At 43.7% G+C, this 24,027-nt stretch overlaps 1 protein-coding gene across 4 annotated transcripts in view; it reads left to right on the top strand.

Moving 5' to 3' along the window:
* ppp6r2b (protein phosphatase 6, regulatory subunit 2b) overlaps positions 1-24,027 on the top strand; it is a 32,437-nt gene that overhangs the window by 7,261 nt on the left and 1,149 nt on the right. For 2 of the 4 annotated variants that reach the window (XM_072694490.1, XM_072694491.1), the window contains exons 9-23: positions 63-186; positions 855-1,007; positions 1,161-1,346; positions 2,296-2,360; positions 2,463-2,578; positions 3,053-3,138; positions 3,331-3,428; positions 4,171-4,222; positions 5,086-5,213; positions 5,309-5,460; positions 6,174-6,339; positions 6,923-6,996; positions 7,088-7,292; positions 8,202-8,303; positions 8,774-14,058. In XM_072694490.1, the coding sequence (XP_072550591.1) occupies positions 63-186; positions 855-1,007; positions 1,161-1,346; positions 2,296-2,360; positions 2,463-2,578; positions 3,053-3,138; positions 3,331-3,428; positions 4,171-4,222; positions 5,086-5,213; positions 5,309-5,460; positions 6,174-6,339; positions 6,923-6,996; positions 7,088-7,292; positions 8,202-8,301 (1,705 nt within the window). In that variant the 3' untranslated portion in view covers positions 8,302-8,303; positions 8,774-14,058. Of the gene's footprint in view, positions 1-62; positions 187-854; positions 1,008-1,160; positions 1,347-2,295; positions 2,361-2,462; positions 2,579-3,052; positions 3,139-3,330; positions 3,429-4,170; positions 4,223-5,085; positions 5,214-5,308; positions 5,461-6,173; positions 6,340-6,922; positions 6,997-7,087; positions 7,293-8,201; positions 8,318-8,773; positions 14,059-20,240; positions 20,393-21,100; positions 21,198-21,890; positions 22,016-23,418 lie in introns of those variants that run through there. The other 2 variants (XM_072694494.1, XM_072694492.1) reach the window with 2 other exon arrangements.

Below are 24,027 nucleotides of genomic sequence, written 5' to 3'. Positions count from 1 at the left end.
TGTTTATGTGAACACACACACAGTATGTCATATTTATCTGAGCTTTTGTTTTGAAATAATAGAGTGGAGCTGATGGACTCGACATCTCAGGGGTTGGAAAAGTCTTACACTGTAAACAACAGCATTTTACTGGGCATTCAGCATCACCTGAAGCATTACCACCACCTCCTGCTCAACCCACCTAAGGTAATGCCATATATGTATATAATGTTATTTTTATAAGCTCCCCAGACCAAAAAAATGGTCACCTCACGTGTTTAAGGTGGTAGTACCTTCAGGCTCCTGCAGATGGCGCTGCACGAGGATGATGGGGCTATAAATACCTGCAGGGTGTGTGTCAGGATTTATAGATTGAGAGGAGGAGGTACAGTGCAGTGAGGGTCTCGTTGGATGTGTGGAAAGTGGGTGAGAAAGCAGATGCAGTTAATGATTGGCTAAAGGGAGTGACTGCATTTGGGCATGGCTGAAGACCATAGAGCGAAGGAAGTAGCTGAATCTGCAGGTGTATGGAAGCTTACGGTCATACGGGTCTACCAGCAGTGGCAGAAATCCCTACAGTCTACAGGAAATCCCCCTCAGAATGAAGAAGTTTGCACCATGCATGCAGCTGATTTATTTGACCACTAGGGGCAGAACAGTGCACATTTTAATGTGCCCACTTTACTCTGATAGGCTGCACCCCCATGCTTCTTTACCAATTGTATCCTCAAAAGATGATAAACAGGAGACCCCAGAAGAGACAGAAGGGCTTGTCTGCAGTGCAGCTGTGAATGAATGCACCCTTAGTGTGTTGGTATCAGACTGTCCTGTCCTTCCCTGTCCTGTCCTGTCCTGTCCTGTCCTTACTGGTACAGAAGTGCAGCATGTTGACGACTCTGGGGGTTTTAGAGGAGCCTTTCGGAAACGCCCGGCTGCATGCCTGCAGGCTGCTGGCTGCGCTGCTCAACACTACAGCTCCCAGAATTCACTATGAGCTCTGCCAGCTGGACATCATCAACTTAATACTGGTGAGGCTTTATCCACCTTACAGCTCAGATGATCATAAAGCCTGTTTGTTTGGTGTTGATTTGCTAATTTCCTTATTCTCCCTCCCTCTCTCCCTCTCTCTCTCTCTCTCTCTCTCTCTCTCTCTCTCTCTGTCTTTTTCTCTGAATCTCTAGGATCTGTTTTTTAAATTCACGTGGAACAATTTTCTCCATGTTCAAGTAGAGCACTGTGTATTTGCCATTCTTCATCAATCAGCACCAGAGGGGACAGCACAGGACAGTCCAGAGTCAGCCCAGCCTGAAAACACAGCACACATTCATAATGAAGATATGCTGTCACATCAGGACCTGGTGAAGCATGTAAGCCTCCCATCTTCTCCTCCATTGCTCAAGTTTGTGAAAAATGTTGTGGCCGATAGTATTTGCATACAAGCATATTTACAGTCATGTGAAAAAAATTAGGACCCCATAAAACCTTAATGTTTCTTAAAAAAAGGGTTGTACCTCTACCACTATCTGCTGGGGTCCACGAGTTCGAAAATTCTGAGGCATGCCCCATCGACAGCCAGAGTTTGAGAGTGCACAATTGGCCTTGCTTGGGTTGTGGGGTCGTGTAGACGGCGCTCCCTCTCCTGATCACTCTTCAGCGATGTTGGCTGTCACAGGCGTCTGCCCGGCCCTTTCCTCTGAGCGTGTCGGCTGCCCGGCAGTGCCACATCAGAGGCATTCAGTACATACAACTGAAGAAACGTTTTTAATCATCATTTATAAAATGGAATTAATAGAAATCTAATTCTAATGAGGAACCCCCCCCACACACACACACACACGTTAATACTTGTGTGTATTAAAAAAAAAAATAATAATAAAAAAAAAAAATAAAAAAAAAGCGTAGAATTAGACTCAGCTGCAGAACATCAGCTGCAGATGATCAGAACATGGTTGGAGAGGATTATTCTGGAGGAGTCTGGAGTCTTATTTAAACATCAGACGTTTAGTCTGGTCTGCTCTTGATTGATGGTTGAAGTGAGGGATGAAGAAGCTCACCATGGCCAGATCCAGAGAGCTCTCTGAGACCTTCAGAAAGAAGGGTGGAGCTGCAGAGGAGTCTGGGAAAGGGGGTTAAAAAGTGTTTTAATTAATTTTACAAATGATAAATAAAGACGTTTCTTCAGGTGTGTGAGTTTAGTTAGATTACCTCCATCTCTCAGTGCTGATCACATGAAGATCCAATGTTAAATAATTAATGTTAAAGACTAAGGTTTTCGTTGGGTGTCCTCATTTTGTCCGTGTGTTTGTGTGTGTACAGCTCTTTCAGGAGTGCAGGCTGGTGCAGAGGATACTAGACGCCTGGGAGGAGAATGACAAAACACAGTAAGTGCTAAAAGAACTCTAAAGGTTAAGGAGTGTGTGTGTGTGTGTGTGTGTGTGTGTGTCTTTAGTTAGTGTGTATACACTGACATGTATGTTTTGCAGGGCTGAGGGAGGCATGAGGAGAGGGTATATGGGTCATCTCACCAGGATCGCCAATGCTGTCGTACAGTGTGGGGACAAAGAGCCAGCACAAGCTCAAATCACACAGCTGATAAACGGTGAGAACTGACACTGATCAGCCATAACATTAAAACCACCTGCTTAATCTTGTGTAGGTCCCCATTGTGCCACCAAAAAAGCTCTGACCCTCCACAAGACCTCTGCCCAACCTGCTGTGGTATGTGGCACTAAGACTAACGCTAGCACCAGATCCTTTAAGTCCTGTAAGTTGTGAGGTGGAACCTCCGAGAGCATCAATGACCCCTTTGATAGGTCCTGACCTATAGAACATACCGGGAACACCACACATGACCTGTCAGATGTTTTGGAGATGTTCTAAACAAGTCGTCCTGATCATCCCATCAAATTTGGCCCCTTGTCAGAGTGTCCTTTGTCACATTGGAAGCAGAAAAGCAGTGTTCTTCACTTGACCTCTCAGTGGTTTCAGTGGTTAATTTTACACCCTTGTGTTTTTTAATGGTGAATTATGCTCCTGGTAATGCTAGTGTGCTTCTCTGATGCCTGTGTTACAGAGCTACCTGAGGACTATAGAGCACGCTGGAAAAACTTTGTGGATGAAACATTAGCAGAGATTAACAAGAGAAACGCAGTGGACCTGGTGAGATTCCACAAAACCCAATTTGCCAACACCGGTGTGCACATGAACACACGCGGGCAATGCTGCTGTTCTGCATATCATCAGTTAGAACATCAGACAGGCTGGTATTAGCCTGTGGCTGTTTGATTACCTTCTGTATTTTAACTGCTTTGTGTGTGTGTGGGTGTGTGTGTGTGGTTCTCAAATTTGCAGGTATTCTCAGACTACCAAATCCAGCAAATGACAGCAAATTTTGTCGACCAGTTTGGATTCAATGACGATGAGTTTGGAGAACATGACGACAGTATCAAGTAACTTTAGCTTTAATTATCACTAATAAACTCATTTCTTATTATGACTTTCATCATCATACAGTCCAGAGGTTTTAGGCCCCTAATCCCACTATTCTAAACCCGTCTTTCAGCAGCAGTGAGAGAGTTTTACTGTAGAAGCTCCAGATCTCATCAGAACAGATAAAGCTGCTGAACATAAATCCAGTAAAAAGGAGAAACAAGAGCTTCTCATTCTGAAGAAAGAAAGTAGTGAGATCTTGTCGGTGAGCTAGTCTGAAGAACAGAGCTTGGTTCCTCCAGGTTTCTCCTGGACGCCTCCCAGTCCAGCCAGCACAGCGTGGAGGATGTGTTCAACTCCATCAGCAGCAGCAGCAGCAGCAGCAGCTAATTTACCATCATTAAGCCCTGATTTACCCCCAAACCAGGTGTTGATCTGAGGAGAACTCTAAATAACACTAGACTCCATGAGAGAGGAGAACTCTGGAGATGTTTTAATGATGAACACAGTGATGGAGAACCACCACCACTTTCTGTAGGAGTGTTATTATTAGTGTTTATTCTAATATCAGTGATTTACTGAGGAGATAAACACTTACTGAGCAGCTCTTAATTCTAATTTCAAAAGGGGTCTAAAACCTTTGCACAGTGCTGTAGTATAGGTCTGTAAGACTAGTATCTACAACATTAAGAACATTTTGATTATGTGCTTGTCTCTGTGAAGGCTGGGTTGATTATGGTTAAGTTTCTGTTTCTCTTTCAGTTCATCATTTAATCGAATTGCAGGATTCAACTGTAGCCTGGTGGATGAGGGCGTGAGTTCAGATCTTTTTTTTTTTTCACTGTATAAATGATCTCTTAGAAAGTGAAATCCTCTTGAATCTAGTCTAAATATCTGATATGTCTATTTTTGTACTAAGATTAACTTATTTTTACTTGCTTAAGTAATTCTGCCTACAGAAAGGCTCTTATTCCTCTGGGTCATTTTGCTTGTTTCAGGCATAAGTATTTGGACACCTGCTCATTCATAGTTTCTTCTGAAATCAAGGCTATTAAAAAAAAAAGTGGATTCTGCTTTTGTGAGTAACTGTCTCTACTGTCCAGAGAAGAAGACTTTTTCTACTAGATTGTGAAGAAGCATTGCATTTAGTGACAAGAGCGTTACTGAGGTCAGGATGTTGGATGATGATCACCACCCCACATCATCATCATCCCCAACTCATCCCACAAGTACTGCACAATGCTGGAGCATCATCACCATCATCCCAGAGAACACAGTTCTTCCACTGCTCCACAGCTCAATGCTGGGGGGCTTTATACCCCTCTAGCCCACGCCTGGCTTTATTAGGCAGCATAGTGCCACTAGGTTCATGATGTTTATCTGCTTCAGAGAGTCCTATTCTACTGGCAGTACTTCTTCTCCACAGGGACTAGACAAGCTCTGTGTCTGTGTCAGCAATGAGTGCAACTTAAAGTAGCTGAATGCATTCATTAGAAGGTGTCCACAAACATTTGGACATGTAGTGTATTTAGACTATATTTAAGATGGTTTCACTTGCCAATACCTACTTTATGCGGCGTAGCTCTCATCCCCTTATATTCTCTCTGGTTCTTGTCATGGTTCTCGCTCTCTGTTGCACTGATGGTGCTAAGCTCACATTCCTCTGTCCTCTATCAGCCCAGCCCTGGAGCGTTTGAGGCTTGCAGTAAGGAGAAGGTTCGGCAGTTTGATGATGCTGAAGAGGAGGAGGACATTTGGGAGGACAAGGAAATCAACTATGCAACACAAGTGAAGTCCAGAACCAGGTTAATAATCCATTCCCAGGCTCATAGAAACGTACAGTAGAAATTCTTGTGTGATGCTGATTCTGAGAGCTGTGTGACCCTATTCTCTTGGACAGGTTTGGGGTGGTGTCCAGCACCCTGAAGAGTGAGGGTGAAGGCGGAGCTCGAAGGCGTTTGGGGTCACCTGATCTGGAACGCTTTCCAGAGGCTAAGCAGATTTCAGACAACCAGAGCCAGGAGATGGGCAAACAAGCAAGCTCCCCGCAGAGTGAGTCCCATAACAACACTCCGTTATGTAGTTATATAATGATGCACTAAATGGACAGAAGTATCGGGACACCTAAATATCACACCTACAGGAGCTTTATTGCTGTCCCGTTCTAAACCCATAGGTATTAATATTGAGCTCTACCAGCAGCTGCAGCAGGTCTGGAGCTCTGCTGCAGTTACTGAGTCAGCTGGAGGCTTTTCTGCACTCTGCTCTGAGCTCAGCACTCGGCCCTGACCCCGCTCTGTAACTTTACGTGGTCTGACAGACACTCGGTGGACACTGAGCTGCTCTCTGTGAGCTGTTCCTCCTAAACTCTTCCACTGTTCAATAATAACACCACTCTCAGCTGATGGAGGAAGATCTAGGAGGGAAGTTCTAAATTTCACCAGCTGACTTGTTGTAGTTGGTGCAGCGGTGTCTCCTATTACATACAGAACCACGCTGGAGTTCAGTGAGCTCTTCAGAACCTCCCGTTCTTTCACTGATGTGTGGAAGAAAGACAGACTGCAGGTCTAGAGGCTTGATTTTATACACCTGTGGCAATGGACCGTTTGAAACGGTGTGAATAGGTGTGTCCCAATACGTTTGTCCATATGGTGTACATGTAGATGTCTCTGTTTTCATACAATATATGTGTTATCTGTTATTTCATGAATTAAGTGAAATTATCTGCCATTATCGAATTATCTCTCTCTGTCCGGCTCCTGTAGGTCCAGGCTGGGTGGCGAGTTTTGAAGACGACTTTAACTTTAAGGCTGATTTTGCGAGTGTTGCCCTGGACACAGGTTCTGGAGTATGGGGCAGCTCTACAGCTCAGCTGAGTGACAGTGAGGAGAAAGGCTGGGCCACATTTACTGACTTCCAGCCATTCTGCTGGTGAGCATATCTGGTTCTCTGAGCAAATGAAAATGAATAGCCAAGATAAATAGCTTAAAATCCACCTGCCTAATATTGTGTAGCTCCTCCTTGTTCTTCCAAAACAGCTCTGACTTGTCGAGGCGTGGACTCCACAAGACCTCAGAAGGTGTCCTGTGGTATCTGGCACTGAGCAGCAGATTCTTTAAGTCCTGTAAGTTGTGAGGCGGGGCCTCCATTAGCCTCAATGAGCCTTGGGTGCTTGTTTAATGGTTGTCCTTCCTTGGAGCACTTTTAATAGGTGCAGCCATACATGCCTATGCTATAACACTGCCTCCGCCATGTTTGACAGATTTGGCTATGTTCATGAGCCCTTCCTTTCCTTCTCCATGCTCTTCTCTTGCGGTCACTGTGTTATTGTGCAAGTTTCAGTCTTGGTTTCACCTGTCCAAAGCAAAGGCCCTGTATACCTGGAACACCCCATGACCACTTGACCAAGACCTGCCTGATGTTTTGGAGATGTTCTGACCCAGTCGTCTAGCCATCACAGTAATTAAAGTGGCTCAGATTCCAACACTTGCCTATTTTTCTGTTCATTCTGTAGCTCAGACTCTGGGCCGAGATGCAGCTCACCAGTAGACTCAGAAACCCCTGGGAAACAAAATCAAGACAAAGATGGTGAGTGTCAGCTGTCTCTGTCAGTCAGTATAAGCCCACAGTAACAGTAGAAGTAAAGCCACAATAGTGTGAGTTTAAATGTGTGTTTCAGTGAAGGGATCGGCTGCATGTGTGTGGAGTGTGTGTGGGGCGAGGAAGGCTCCATTGGTGGCGTCTGACAGCAGCTCTAGTGACTCTGACAGTGAAGAAGAGGAGGAGAGGAGCGAGACGGTCATGGAGACGGTCACTGCTGGTAGTGGCAAAGAGGCTGTGAAACTGACTGTGGAGCCCAAAAACGAGAGAGCGCTCTTCGCCAGGTAGATGCATGGATACACCCACAGAAAGCCAAGAAGCTTTCACTAGTCCCTTATTTTCTTAAGCACTTTTTCTAGCCATCAGCCTGACTGCCGTTTCCCACAAACCTGACCGGAGGCTACCACACACCGGGAAGCTTTTCTGCGATATTTCCTATGTGGAATAGCTGCAGTGTGTTTGTGTGGGCTGTCTGTGATGCTTTAGGCGTGTAGAAAGGGTTTATTCCAGATTAAATTGTGCCCTTTTCATACATAATATGTCCAAATGTATGTGGACACCCCTTCTAATCAGTGCATTTAGCTACTTTTAAGTTGCACCTATTGCTGACAGGTGTATAATCGCCCCCCCGCCCCCCAGCATTGAGCTGTGGAGCAGTGGAAGAACTGTGTACTCTGGAATGATGGTGAAGCTCCATCCAGTACTTTTAGAATGAGTTGGAGAGTTGGAGATGAGATGGGGTGGTGATCATCGTCCAACATTCTGACCTCACTAACGCTCTTTTTGCTGAATGCATTTAAATCCATAAAGTGGATTAGAAACACTTTTTGATTCCTAGATGTTTTTATTTCTTACCTGTACATATCATCATCATTATTATTATTATTATATGATCAGGTTGTCAGAGCATTTCATGTATGTGATTAATAAACTTTGATTATTATTAAAATAATTATTCCAGAGATGCACAATAATGACAGTAATGTCCTAATTTATCATTTCTCAATATGTATTTATCAGCCCCAGCACTGTTACAAACACAGATAAGATCAGATCTGAGCCAAACGAATAAATCGGGACTTGCAGTGTGATCCTACTGTAGCCTTGCAGCGTGCTTGTGTGGTCACTGTATTGATGCATGTATGGCCGGCTTTCCTGATCTGCTGTTTTTGCTCCATTCCTGAACATTTCAGTGAAGTCGACGCCAAAGCATCAAGTGGCATGGCTGCAGGAACCATGGTGATGTCCATCACAGATGCCCCTCCTCCTTCTAAGGAGCAGAAAACAGACTAAAGGTGACTATAAACACGTGAGTGTACCTGCATCATATGTAGGCCTGTCACAGTAAGGCGTATTATTTTTGTTGGACAATATATTGTCCCAGAAAATTGCAATAAATTATATTATTGTCCTTTTAATAATAATATATAGTGCAGGTACGGCCTTTTTAAAGAGCAGTGAACTTTTAATTATTAAGAATATTTGGACATTGAAATAAAAAAGATGTTGAAATATGCTAAATAAATAGATACATAATAAATAAAAATAAAACCACTGTTTAAACTAATTTTCTGTCTTGTACCGAAAATAATTGAGGTCATGTCCATATTTTACACGAAACATCAGTAATGTAATTATCGTGACAGGCCTAATTAGATATGCCTTTAATATATTTTATTTATTTATTTATTTTTATTTTTTTTAACTAATCTCATACTGCTCTCTCTCTCTCTCTCTCTCTCTCTCTCTCTCTCTCTCTCTGTAGGAGAAAACTCAAGTACTAATGGTCCAATGTAACAAACGTATGTCCAGAGCCACCCTAGTGTTCTTGTGTATCTCCGTGGTCACCACTGCTCCACCTACGAAATATATAACGCCTCGTTTACACATTTTCTCAGAGCCCAGCGTTTCTTTCAGTCCAGATTATGGAGTCAGGCCGTTTTGAAATCTGACCCATTGCGTAGCAGCAGCTGCTGGCCTGAATGCAGTCTTGCCGAGCAAATGCAGGTCTGGAATTCTTCTATTTGCTGTCATTATTGCTGTGGCAATATAGAAATGTTGCTGAGAGCCCACAGCTGTGACGTCCTCCCTTTTCCTCAGAGCCATGCTGACCAGTGTCCTTCCAACCAAGAACACCAGTACGAGTGAGGAATAAGGGTGTGGTTTACTGCAGCTGTTCATACACACTCCTCGTGGATAGGCTTGCTCTTCTGCTAGTCCCCATTGACCACTCTTATTCTGTTTAGGTTGGTTAATAGTTGCAGGCTGATTAATCAGGCCCTTCGCAGGAACTAAGAGCGTTTCATCTGGCCTTCTCCCTTAAAACAAATGAAAAACTAAACACCGTTGTCTATGTGGGCCAGATCCTTCCACCACTGTGTGTACAGTACTGTGCAAAAAGGTTTAGGCACCTGTAAAAATCAGCCGTTTGGACAGGAAGTGTTTATCTGCTCAGTAAAACACTAATAATAACACTCCTACAGAAAGTGGTGGTGGTTCTCCATCACTGTGTTCATCATTAGAACATCTCCAAAGTTCTCCTCATGGAGTCTAGTATTATTTATAGTTCTCCTCAGATCAACACCTGGTTTGATGGTAAATCAGGGCTTAATGATGGTGAATCAGGTGAGCTGCTGCTGCTGCTGCTGCTGCTGATGGAGTTGAACACATCCTCCACGCTGTGCTGGCTGGACTGGGGGGCGTCCAGGAGAAACCTGGAGGAACCGAGCTCTGTTCTTCAGACTAGCTCACCGACAAGATCTCACTACTTTCTTTCTTCAGAATGAGAAGCTCTTGTTTCTCCTTTTTACTGGATTTATGTTCAGCTGCTTTATCTGTTCTGATGAGATCTGGAGCTTCTACAGTAAAACTCTCTCACTGCTGAGAGACAGGGGTTTAGAGTGATGGGATTAGGGGCCTAAACCTTTTTGCACAGTACTGCATTATTGTGTGTGTGTGAGAGTGAGTGTGTGTGTAAAGAAATAGTTTTGGATAGATTACGAGGTATACTCAGTTTAGAGTGCTGTGTACATGCAATAAGGTTGCATTCTGTAGCTAGTGTAAGGACCTGCAGATTGTGCATCATTGTGTCTGCGGTATATTATGGAATCATCGTTTACATGTTCGTGTGAAGTACGGTGTGTGTGTGCGCACATATTTATTTCAGGGTCTTTTCAGGATCTATATGTGGCCAGGTCCTCAGACTCAGTTTTTAGCTCCATTCTCAAACTCTCATATGTGTCACACAAAATCCCTGTATCTCCATTTTTTACATAAATTAGGGCTGGACGATATAATATAAAAATATTATATCCCTATATTTAAAAGTAATTTTCATGATACACAATATTAATTGCGATACACGTGATCACAGAAAAAAATGCAGCGACAGATTCTTAAAAAGTACAATTCAAATACTCTCCCACACTGAGGACAGGGATTTTCACTCAAAATACGCTGCACTTCATCCAGTTAAACCAAAGCGATTACACTGTTTGTAATGAAATGTGCTGTAGATCGGTGTCCTTTAAGCCCTGCCGATATCCGAGATATGCTTAGAAAAACATATCGTGTACCACGATAACAACATTTATCACCATATGATTAAATATCGTCATACTGCCCAGCTCTAACATCAATAAATCTGGCAGATGTTCTTCACACTGTAGCAGAATCTTGTGTTGAATGGACCAATAGAAATGCTCCAAAATGACCAGGAATAAAGTCTTTTAGATTGACATCCATTGAAAGTTCTGAAGGTTTTTCCTTCTCCTGTAAAGCTGCTGTTTGTGATGAATGATTTTTGTGTGACAGCGACGATATGCACACTGTCCACACCCTTCCTAATGAATGCCTTCAGCTCCTTTAAGTTGCACCCATTGCTGACACAGATCTACAAATGCACACACACACACACAGCTGGTCTAGTCCCTGTAGAGAAGTACTGCCAATAAAATAGGACTCACTGGAGCAGATAAACCTAAACCTATTGGCACCATGCTGCCTAATGCTAGGTGTGGGCTAGAGGGGTATAAAGCCCCCCAGCCCATAGTGGAACTGTGGTTTTTGGAATGAATACTCCATCCAATAGCAATGCTCGTCCAGAATCTAGTAGAGTCTTCTTCTTCTCACTCCAAAGCAAGATCAGCTATTTTAATATCCTTTATTCAAGTAAATGACTGAGCAGGTGTCCCAATACTTTTGTCAAAATATATATTTTTTATTTGTTTGTGTGTTTGTGTGTGTATATATATATATAATATATATAATAATTTGATTCTGTATGATCCAGTGAAAAACATGTATCTCCAACATGGTGACTTTACAGGAGAAGGAAAAATGGTCTGAACTGTGAATGGAAGTCATAAAGTGCAAAATAAGAGCTCATTCCAGGTCATTTCCAGCATTTTTATTGGTCGATTCATCCAGAATTAGCTACACAGTGTATAGAAGCAGCTACAGGGTTCAAACCATGGAGATCCAAAAATGGAGATTCATGTTTTTCATTGGACAGCAGCAATCTGTTATTATTATTATTGTTATTTTATTATTATTTTAAAATTATTATTATTTTATTATTATGATTTTTGTATTTTTGTTTGCTCAGGACATCAAACGTTGCATATTTTCTGTATTTTCATTATTTTCAGTTGACGTTAAATACTTTTTTCTAAAGTAGAGCTTAAAATTGCACCCTGTACTGACCGTAGCTTCAACTGGATACAGTACTGACCCATTCGATCCTAAACTGAGTTTACTTCATATTAAATATGAAATATTTGTACAGCATCGCTGTTGCGCAAAAAACCCATATCTCCAAAACGGCAACTTTACAGTAGAAGAAAAGAACCTTCTTAACACTCAGTGGAAGTCAGTGTACAAAGATGTTATTCCAAGTCATTTTGGAGCATTTCTATTGGTCCATTCATCACACAGTGAAAGATTCACAGAATGAAGATACAAGCTTTTTCTGTGGCAGCAAATACTATGAATATTTCAGGCAGTTTTGGAGTCATGTCGTAGTTCACGTGTGTGTATAGCATTTCTAATGGTCTGGAATTCTGAATTAATAAATTAATTAATAAATGAATAGAAGATCTAATTATCCAGATTTCAGTGGAAGATACAGAGCAGGAGCAGAGACCAACCTGCCGTTGACCCATTCTCAGACCCTTGCTTTAGGCATGCCCTGACCACGCCGGGTGTTGGTTACTGTACGCTTGTGGCTTTAATTCTTCTCCTCAGTAACTGAACCTACAGTCTGTCCACTTTCACCAGGAGTTACTGGCAAAAGACAAAGCTTTGGTGTGAACGTGAATTTAGAGGCAATAACGAAGTGGGAGTGCTTTTATTTATGGAGTTTTCTTTGCTTTCACAGCTGTCAAACACACTCCTTCATTTCCTGCTGAATGATTGGATTGTATGCGTGCATATGAGTCACTTTACTAAGCTCAATCCGTGTGTTTTTCAGTTTGCACTGTTGAAAACTTGATTTTTATACCAAAAGCTGTAAGATGCAGTGATGAGGAGGATGATGATGATGGCGGTGATGATGATGATAATGATGATGGTGGTGGTGGTGGTGGTATTGAGAGTGCTTTGTCACTGTGTTTTATGCCACTGTGTCCATGGATGAGCGCTTGCAAACACTTTATCTTGTGATGAATTAATATGCAGGTGTGTGTGTGAGGATGTGTGTATGAGTGTGGGACAGAGGATGTGGTCCATCAGACCCAGGCCTTGTGTTTGAATGTAACTCTCTATCTCTATTTCTTTTATTATTATAATTTTTCAATTTTGTCTCAGAGAATTAATTCATGGTTTTGCCAAAGTCTCAACCTGTTCTCAACCTGTTCTCAAATTTCAATTTTCATCTTTTTTTCTTTCTTTTTTTTCCTTCTTGCTGGAAAACAGGGTTACATTTCGTCTCTGTAAACCCATTTTCTGCCCTTCCACAGCATTAGTAAGATTCTCTACCTGTACTGTACGCTTCTTACAGTAACTCAACACTGCCTTCTGATCACTGTCTGTGGCGATGGAGTCTGTAATCTCTCTTTATCCTGTCTTCCAAGTGTACACACTCGCTCACTAGCGGCTTTACTTTCTCTTCATGTAGCTCTTTCGCTCGTCATTAGGGTCAGTAAGGTGCAGAAGCACCCATGGTAGCACATTGTGGGCCGTGTTCACATTCCTGAGTTTCTCCACAAATTGGGAGTTAACCCCTTAGACCCGCACTTACTTAAGTCACACTAAAAACTACATTATTACTGTCATAATTAACATGAGTTTTATAGGCCCTAAGATTGAGCCCTGTGGGACTCCACAAGATATCATCTAAATAATCCACTTAATTGCATTAGGATTAATAAGTGAACAATAAATCTAGGGTGTAAGGGGTTAACAGACATTATTTTAGATATGTAAAACAGTGATTTAATAGTAGGAAAAGTGAATAGCTAGTAATTAGTGCTTATGAACGAACAAGGTACTTGATATTAATTAACGATACTTCAGCTCAACACTATTTAATACTATTTGTCCTAGCCTCAGCTGTTCCCCTTTTGAAAGAGCAGCTGCACTGAGGCCTGCTATGTGAAACTGATCAGTTTAATTCTTGTATCTCTTCAGGTCCAGCTTTATTTTAGGTGACCAACACCAATACCAGTACTCCTCTGTCATGGTATGTAGGTTGCATTAGACCTTTTAGAGCGTTGTCGACTGAAAATCACATTCATAATGAACACCTAATCTAAAGTTGGACTAATGTTAATGTAAACATGTAGACAAACAACAACAACAACAAAAAGACTGAAGCATATTCATCATCTGGTCCAGTATTGTATGGTATCTACTGCCTTCAGCATCTGTGTGTTTGTGTCCGTCTGGACTGCAGGTCTACCATCATATAGTCAAATGCCTTTTGTATCGTAAACTGATGCTGGTGTTTGTTTGTTTTTTGTATAAATGCAATACTGTACCTGTTCTTATTTTTGTTGACTCTAGGCTTCAAATTCAAATATCAAACCAATAAACATTTCAGATGTGACTAAACGTCAGCTCTTGTTTTTCTTCTAGTACGAGAGCGAATGAGAACCTAAGAGCGTCCAGATGTGAGCATACCGACATAGACCGTCTAACAACCGTCAGCAACAGCAAGGTGAACAGACATGTTTCCAACGGTGAAGAGGCTGATTTGCTGATAATACACTAGATCAAGGTACAGCAGTATTAGCTAGGGCCTCCCTTTGCTCTCAGAACAGCCTCGGCTCTTCATGGCGTGGACTTCGAACTTGAGATTTTGAGATCTTTCAGGACCACCTTCATGCTACCATGTCATGTTCTGTTGGATTCAGGTGACTACTTACATTTAAGTGATGATTGAGTGGTATTTACTGGCTCAGAGTGTGCTAAGAAACACCCCCCAACTCCATTACACCACATGAATTGGGTCAGATGGGCTGGGACAGAGGTCAGGACTGAGGCCTTCAGGACCACGGTTGGAGACCACTGGTTTAGTACTTTTGAGGTTGTTGTTGAGATTTGTATCTAAATTCAAGGTGATCCTTTCCCAGCCCTTTTTCAAATTCAGCAAGAACACGTGAACATGGACAAAAGTATTGGGACACCTGCTTGTCCGAAACGAATGCTGAGGTGCGTTCTACCACTCTAGCCCATGCCTGGTATTAGGCCTCATGATCCTAATCTAAGGTAAAGGTAAAAGGTAAAGGTGCACATATTTGTCACTGTACAGCGCAATGGGTCCTCCGCATTTAACCCATCTGTGGTAGTGAACACACACTAGTGAGCTAGGGGGAGTGAGTACACACACACACACCCAGAGCGGTGGGCAGCCAACTCCAGCGCCCGGGGAGCAGAGAGGGTAAAGGGCCTTGCTCAAGGGCCCAACAGTGGCAGCTTGCCAAGCCCGGGAATCGAACCCACAACCCTGTTATCAATAACCCGGCGCTCTAACCGCTGAGCCGCCACTGTCCCATTGGTCCTAATCTAATCTATTGGCAATACTTCTCTACAGGGACTTAACAAGCTGTGTGTGTTTGAATTTACACATCTGTGTCAGCAGTGGGTGCACGTTAAAGTAGCTGAATGCTGCATTCATTAGAAGGGGTGTCCACAAACATTTGGACATTATACTGTAGTGTATACAGTAAAAGTGTAAGGACTTGAACTTGCTTGGCCATCAGAACATCAGAAGTGTGTGAAGACCTTCCAAAGTCGGTTTAAATGGAGACTGGGGGGACATGGAAGACAACCGTGCTCCTGGGGCTGCCCACTTTACCCTTACTATGAGCATCTTAATGAGGGCATTCGTGGGGTCAGGTGTGTTGGCAGGACAGTGGGCCTTCAGGACCATGGCTGGGGACCACCGGTGCAGTTTTTAAACACATATATGTGGTAAAAGTGTAACGACCCGACCTTCATTTACCTCCAGAACATCCGAAGTGTCCGGAGACCTTCCCATAGTTGGAGCTGTATGGGTGTAAATGGAGACGGGATGGACATGGAAGACAACAGTGCTCCTAGAGGAGAGGAACCACACTCCAGCAGGGAGGGGCGTCCGAATAGGAAGAGGCATGTGTTGGGTTGGGGGTGGGCTTCACCCTCTGTGTGTGTGTGTGTGTGTGTGTGTGTGTGTGTGTGTGTGTGTGTGTGTGTGTGTGTGTAAATATTTTCTCAGCGCTGGTGGAACCTGTCTGTCTGCTTTGTTAGACAGTGAGAGGGAGGACACGGCCTGAGGTGGAGAGGAAAGGCAGCCAGAAACAGCGACCGTGTGCATTCAGACAGGATATACGAGACACCGAGCGAGAGAGAGAGAGAGAGAGAGAGAGAGAGAGAGAGAGAGCTTTCACACCACACTACGTTCTGACTGGACACTGCAGCTGGACTTGTGAGGGAGGGCCTGGCTTCTGAGCGTGTGTACAGGTCTCTTAAGGCATGAAAGCATGTGCGTGGGTGAATATAAATATGTGAGGCGGGCTGCTTTTGGAGTTTGGGCGAGCGAGGTTGAGCTTGAATGACTGAGTCTTTGAGAGAGAGAGAGTGCTCCTCTTATGGATGAGCTTCTGTGGCTATGGGGGGATGTCAGAGTTATAATGGCTCCGGGGACGAGGCCTCCACCACTCTGGCTGCAAACTACAGCGACTTCAGCGTACTTAAACTGTGAGTACAAACCTCTCTCTCTCTCTCTCACACACACACACACTCACACACACACACACACCAGCAGCAGCAGTAAAATGTGGCAGAAAGAATGCACATGGCAGACAGATGGCTGTTGCTGAGATAAGGGCCAGCATACCTTTAGAGAGAAAGTGGAAGAAAAAAAAATCGAGTGTGTGTGTGTGTGTGTGTGTGTGTGTGTGTGTGTGTGTGTGTGTGTGTGTGTTGTTAACCCCTTAAACCCTGTGTGTAGGCCCACAAGGTCTTCACTTTCAAAACTCCATTACTGCCACAATTAGCATCGAATTTCACGAACCCTATAACCGAGCCCTGTGGGACTCCACAACGTGTGCTAATATGCCCTAATAAGCATTCATAGAGGGTTCTGCATTAGGACTAATAAGTGAGCAATAAATCTAGGGGTTCAGCGTGTTAAGGAAACATGTTTGATATGAACTGTTTATGATATAATAAGATTTTGGTGCAAATCAGTAGCTAAACTACTACTAAATTACTGAGAAAGTGTGTGTTGAGTATGTCGAGAAAAAATACATTTTCTCATACAGAGTCATATAAGCAAGACCTGTTTATGGGTAAACACATATGTGTGTGTGTGTTTGATGAGAAGATAGGGCAAGAAAAGAAAGGGTAAATACAGGAGAGTTGCAGAGGTTGGACCCAAGAGACGTGAGTGGCTCCATGAGTGGCTCCAGGCTTCAGTCCCTACTTTACATACTATTTTCCTAGCACTTACTGAGTAATTAATGGAAGTTACTGGAGAAGAAGATGTAGAGTTAATAACTCATAGTCATACACCTTAACTTTAAAGGGCCTGGGAACATTCCTCACTATAACGTTTAATAAACCGGTCCATACGCTGATCAGCCAGAACATTAAAACCACTGACTGACAGGTAAACTAACATCATTATAAGGGCTGGGATCTACATATTAGGCAGGAGGTGAACAGTCAGGTCTTGAAGGTGAGGTGTGAACATCAGGCATCAGGTCTTGTGGGGTGTTCATGGTATTACAGTGGCCTAGGTATGGAAAACGAGGGTCATTTGTGACCAGGGCTCATTGATGCTCATGGAGGCCCCAACCTCGCAACTTACAGGACTTAGAGGATCGGTTGCAGGACACCTTCAGACCTCCACAGGTGTCGTGGAGGCCATGCCTCAACAGTTCAGAGCTGTTCTGGTGTCAAATGGGAGGAACCCATACACGGTATTAGGCAAAGCAGTGGTTTTAATGTTATGGCTGATTGGTGTTAATGACAATTAAGCTGCTAGTACTTATTTTATTTTTGTGATGTCACAAAAACAGCAACGAAGCTCCGCCCATTCACATTAAAGCTACAGTGTAAGTGCTTTGAGTGTTTCAGCCTGAACTGCTTTTTGAATACAGGGCGCAATACAGGGCAGCCAATCGGAACATATGTCATTTACATGTATCGACTAGGTCTTAAAGACACGGTACAAAATTAAATAGTCTGTTTAATTCTAAGGGATGAAGGGGGGTGGAAAATGGTAGAGACGAGACATCAGAGGTGGACCTTATGGAGAAAGCCTCTTATTAAAGCCATATGGGAACCTGAATGGACCCCCGGTCATATCTGGACCCTGGTACACTGGCATGGACCTAATGGGAGCTTTCATGAATAAGTGTTTAGCAGATAAATGAATGGGTTAATGGTAGCAACAGCTGGCGCCACGTTCAGCCATGTTGTCATTCACTGCAAACTGCTTCAGCATGGCGCTCTGTTACCATTATCCTCCATTCTTCTCATGTTCTCACTGAACAACCCTCTCGAAAAAGCTTTAGCCCAAACCTACAGCATACGATGAAGAGGCGTCCCGTCTCACCCCTATACCCGTTTCCTCACGTCTGGACTCTGGGTCTGGGGTTGAGATAAGGGGGCAAAATACTGGAAGCTTCACTAATTGTAATATCTGCATAAATATAGTACTGTAAAGGCAGTGCTATTGACATTATGGCCAAATATTTGTGGACACCCCTTTAATAAATGCAGCGTTCTGCTATTTTAAGTTGCACCCATTGCTGACACAGATGTGCAAATGCACACACACACACAGCTTGTCTAGTCCTTGTAGAGAAGTACTGCCAATAGAATAGGACTCTCTGCAGCAGATAAACATGAACCTCTTGGCACCATGCTGCCTAATGCCAGGCGTGGGCTAGTAGAGGGGTATAAAGCCCCCCAGCATTGAGGAGCTGTGGAGCAGTGGAAGAACTGTGCTCTCTGGAATGATGGTGGTGAAGCTCCATTCAATACTTTTGGGAAGAGTTGGGGATGATGAGGTGGGGTGGTGATCATTATCCAACATCCTGACCTCACTAACGCTTTTGTCACTGAATGCAATCAAATCCTCACAGCAATGTTCATCTAAAATCTAGAAGAAGTCTTCTTCTCTGGACAGTAGAGACAGTTACTCCATCAAAAGCAGAGTCAACTCTTTTAATAGCCTTGATTTCAGAAGAAACAGTGAATAAGCAGGTGTCCCAATACTTTTGGACAACTGTTAGTAATTACAGTAGTGTGTAATTGTACTGTATGTGGTGTGAAAGTGTGGTACGTGCAGTTTACTGGAGCATTCCCAGTGCAGTACAGTGTTTACATGCAAATCAACAACTATTCTGTGTTTAGCTGCTGTTCCAAATAAGAGGAAAAGGGAAATACTATGCAGGACAAACACCCCTGAACACACACACACACACACACACAGGATAGACACACTACATCCTGACATTCCTATTTATCAATACGGACAAGGCCATTCACACGCACATACGTACAGCCTCATGAATGACTGGTCATTTGGAGCTTTGACGTGGAGGTCAGCATCGATGTTATCAGGACTTTCCCTCTGTGCGTAAACACACACTTTGAGGTGTTGAACTCTGAGTGCGTCTGCAGTGTGTGTGACGCCGCAGCCGTTTTGCATGCAGTAAAATGAGCCTTGTTTGCATTGGAGAGCTGCTCTCTTTCCAGGATGGATTTCAGGCCTGTGCGTTTGCTCACTCCTACACCCTGCGCAGACGGTGTAGGTTCATCTGCGTCACTGTCGGCATGTGTTTGGGTTCTGTAAATGCTTGTGCGGGGTAGTGGATAACACCAGCCTGTCTGCGTATGGATAAGAGCATCTGACAGAGCTGGAAATGTAGCCTAAATAAAGCTCTGAGGCTTCAGAGAGAACAGCGTCTATACCGTGGCTAGTTTGAGCTTGGCACCATGCCAACTGTCCATATGCTCCATATGACAGTTCTGTATCTCTCAAAATGTCCAGAAATGCATGTAAAGTGTGTCCTTCTCAAACGGTGGCTTAAAGGTTAAATTCCACGAGCCGTAATGGCTCCCCCTCCTGGCCTCAGAGGGAACTGCACATGTTCCTACTAGGCTCCGCCCCCACACCTAAATGCACATGCCAGTCCCATGTCTAATTTGAACTAATTTGGGTGTTTGTTTGGGGTTTTGACATTGTCAGGACAACGTCCTGTAGAATAGCGATGACGGCTGACGTTGATATTTTGTCGGTTCAAAGTTGTGATGTTCAGTAACCAAAATCCAACGTCACGGCAACATCATGCTGATGTAAAATAACAGCATTTAGTTGTGAGATATGGAGACCAATTGCAACGTCTGCTAAACTTCATAATGATGGTGTCCACACAACGTGAAACCCTAACGCTGTTAGACGTTGTTGACATCGGTACAACGCTGGTGCTTGATGTCGACCCATTGGATCCAGTCCAACCGCAATTTTACCTGACGTCAGCCAGATGTTGGTGCTTAATAGATATGCATCTTTTGATTTCCAATCCAAAATTAAACATCTGTCTAATGTTGGGTTTTAACATCAACCTGAAGTTCATTTTCAAAAAAAAAAAAATTTATATCTGTTGGATGTGTCATATTGACGTCTGCTGGGACAACGCACTGTCCAGTGGGAAATAGGAGTATTTAAGGAGTCCTTTTTTGTGTGTGTGTGTGTGTGTGTGTGTGTGTGTGTGTGTGTGTGTGTGTGTGTGTGACAGGAAAAACAATAATGTGCACACCGCTCCATCACTGGAGGAGAAACCGTACCTGCAGGAGCTCTTCTTGAGGGATCGCATCACTGACATCGACCTGTTCACACTCACCGCCCTGCCACATGACCTGGATCGTCAGGAGTGGATGGCATTTAACAGTATGTAAACACACACACACACACACACACACACACACACACACCCATCATAAATTACACTATGACTATTTGCACTACTGTCAGTCATAAACTCCAGTCTGCTCCACAGGTAGGCTGGTGAGACACTGCTGTGAGGATTTGATTGCATTCAGCCTCAAGAACATCTGCCACTCTAGCTCATCCCACAAGTACTGGACAGAGCTCCATCACTCCAGAGAATGTGGCTCCACAGGGGCATCCTGATGTTGGAGGCCCCTTTAACTCGTCCCATTAAGCCGTGTGTGGGTACATTGCACCCACTACTGACACAGATGTGCAAATGCACATACACACACAGCTTGTCTAGTCCCTGTAGATTGGCACTGCCACTATCTGGAGCAGATAATCATGACCCTATTGGCACCATGCTGCCTACTGCCAGGCGTGGGCTATAGAGGGGTACAAAGCCCCCCAGCACTGAGCTGTGGAGCAGTGGAAGAACTGAAGAACACAGTGCAATGCAATCAAATCCTCACAGCAATGCTCCTCCTCCTCCTCCTACCCTGGACCAGTAGAGACAGTTACTCCATCAAAAGCAGGATTCACTCTTTTTAATAGCCTTGATTTCAGAAGAAACTATGAATGAGCAGGTGTCCCAATACTTTTGTCCGTATAGTGTAGCAGTGTGAAAGGGGGGCTTCACTCTCTCTCTCTTACCTTGTGTTTCAGCCGTATCCTTCTTTCAGAATATCACACTTCTCTGCAGCGCACTCTCAGAATTCTGCACCTCAACAACCTGTCCAACAGCCAGTGGCCCTGGAAACAAGTGAGGAGCCTGAGAATACACACACACACACACACACACACACACATATATATATATATACACACACACACATGCCACACGCCTTCTTGTTTTATACAGTGCTCTGCTGTGGGGTCATACAGTGCATGGGTTCCATTTGTATTACAGTTTGCAAAAGTTCAAAAGTTTGGGTACCCCGACCTCAGACCTCAGGTAGCTTGTTAGGGTTATAGCTTAGGAAAAGGCCAGATGACCCTAAGCCTAACCCTAATCTAACCCTAACCCAACAATCAGCAGCCATGGCTTCCTCTAAGCAGCTGGCCAATGCTCTGAACGTTAACGTAACCAATGCCCACAAAGCAGGAGAAGACTACACGAAGACAGAGTGTTTGTAGGTGGTCGCTGCCTGCGGTATAGAAATGGCAGTTATTTCTGTTAACAGAAACGGTTGAGGTCTGGAAGAGAACTGCTGGTCAGATTGCTAAAAAGGGCATGTTAAGCCCCTGTTTGACTGCAGAAGACCTGAAGTGGTGGTGCACTGTTCTACTGTGCAGCAACACCTGCACTAATATGAGCTCAGTGGACCCTTCATCAGAAGAAAACCTTTCCTGCTTCAAAGGAACGTCATAAACAAGCCTGATGCATTTCAGAACTGACCTCCACACTAATGCAGTTCACTGAACCCAATACTGCGTCTTCCTGTTGTGTGTTCAGGGTGTATGAGTGGACAGACGACAATGGCAAGAGGCTGAAGTGTTCAGCTCCACTCTACACTGACTACGCCATGTCCTACATCCAGGATCTCCTCACAGACGAGAATGTGTTTCCCACCAGAGCAGGTAATGTTTGTGGACACCCCTTCTAATGAACGCATTCAGCTACTTTAAGTTGCACCCATTGCTGACACAGTACACAGTGGTGGTGCTCCATCCAATACTTCTGAAATGCGTTGGGAAGTTGCTTGTGCTTGTTGCTGAGTGCAATCAAATCCTCACAGCAGTGCTGCTTCAAAATCTAGTAGAAAGTCTTCTTCCCTGAACAGTAGAGACAGTTACTCTAGCAGGATCTTTAATACCCTTGATTTCAAAAGAACTATGAATGAGGTGTCCCAATACTTTTGTCCTTAGTGCACAAATATACAAGAAGGCATAAACCACTGGCAGCAGGAGGGAGGATGGTGGAGCATGGTTTCCAGCTCTGGGCTGTGCTAATCTGCTAGCCATGCTAGCCAAACTTTGCAATGCAAAACTCCTTTTTTTGTTTAGTCTGAGCATAGCGTACATAAACCGGTGAATAACTGCATTGTCTGGTTTCTAGTAGCAAATCTAGTAGAACGTCTTCTTCTCTGGACGGTAGAGTTTACAGTTACTCCAACAAAAGCAGGAACTCTTTTTAATACCCTTGATTTCAGAAAAAAACATGAATGAGCAGGTGTCCACATACTTTTGTCCTTAAAGCATACAAACAAAAAAGTTCTGTTCTCACCAGTCCAAGGGTTCATCTACTGAGCTTAACTTGAGCTTAAGTTGAGCTTAACTTAAGTTGGCCGGCAAGTCGTACACAGTGTGTCATTAAAAAAAGGTTACATCAATAGGTGATGGCTCTGTTTTGGTTTGTTAAATGTAATATTTTTTGGACACAGTTTTGTCAAAACGAGTAGCTTAACCCCTGAAGACCCTTTATGTAGGCCACACTTTATTTTTCCACTCATAACTACATTTAATGTCATAATTAACATCAGTCTCATAGGCCCTAGAATAGAACCCTGTGGGACTCCACAAGATATAGTAAACCAATATTTAAAGGAATTCAGTTCTGAAATCTGTTCAGGTCATTTGAATGATCTGAATTATCCAGCTACAATAAAGGTTTGCGGCTACAGTCAGGCATGAATTCTTACTTTGGGAAAGATGAGTGAGCTGTATCGTGAGCCAACTGAAAACAATGAAATCTAGGTTAAATAGAGGACTATTACTACACAGGATGCGGTTCCACTACTCCACAGCCCTTAGACATACCCTATACACGATATACTATACACTATATCCAAAAGGGACAGTAGAGGCCGTCACTCCAACCAAAGCTGGATAGACTCACCATTGATTTCAGAAGAGGCCCTGATCAAGTAGATGTCCCAATACTTTTGTCCACATAGTGTGATGATGTTTGTCCAGTTAGTGTGATCTTATAAGAACCAAAAAAGCTACAGTGGGGTCATCAGTGTTCTTGTGTTTGTGTGTAGATGTACAGTTCCCACCTGGATTCATGTTCCTGGTCCAGAAGGTGTTTCTGCTGCTGTTTCGAACCCTCGCTCACCTGTACAGAGCTCACTACCGGGACGCCATCGCCATGGAGATACACCCACACCTCAACACTCTGTTCACTCACTTCATCACGTTCAGTCACACTTTCAGACTGCTGGAGCCCTCAGAGACTGCGGCGCTGGATGACCTGATTGCAGCTCTGACGCAGTAACACACACACACACACACACACACATGCTCATATACTCCATGTACTAAAGCCAATTAGATGCTGGTTTGCTTACACACACACACACACACACACACACAAACATACACAGTTATGCATACTCTTGACTGAATATAACTTCAGTGTTTCAGTGTATGAGTGCCATTAGCTGGACAGTGCAGTGGACGGTGCAGTGGACGGTGCAGTGGACGGCGCAGCGGTATCTCATTAAAGCTGCAGTTTGACGACGATGCTGGAGCTGTTATCAGTTATGCGATGTACTGTAGTGCAGTCCACCACATTACAGCAAACAGCACACGGTGTCAGAACCCACATACACACACAGTGCTCATAGGTGGTGAATAACCTTCAGTCACGT

The sequence above is a fragment of the Salminus brasiliensis genome, chromosome 13 (assembly GCF_030463535.1).
Source record: "Salminus brasiliensis chromosome 13, fSalBra1.hap2, whole genome shotgun sequence".
Lineage (NCBI taxonomy): Eukaryota > Metazoa > Chordata > Actinopteri > Characiformes > Bryconidae > Salminus > Salminus brasiliensis.
This window is presented reverse-complemented; position numbering and strand designations above follow the sequence as displayed.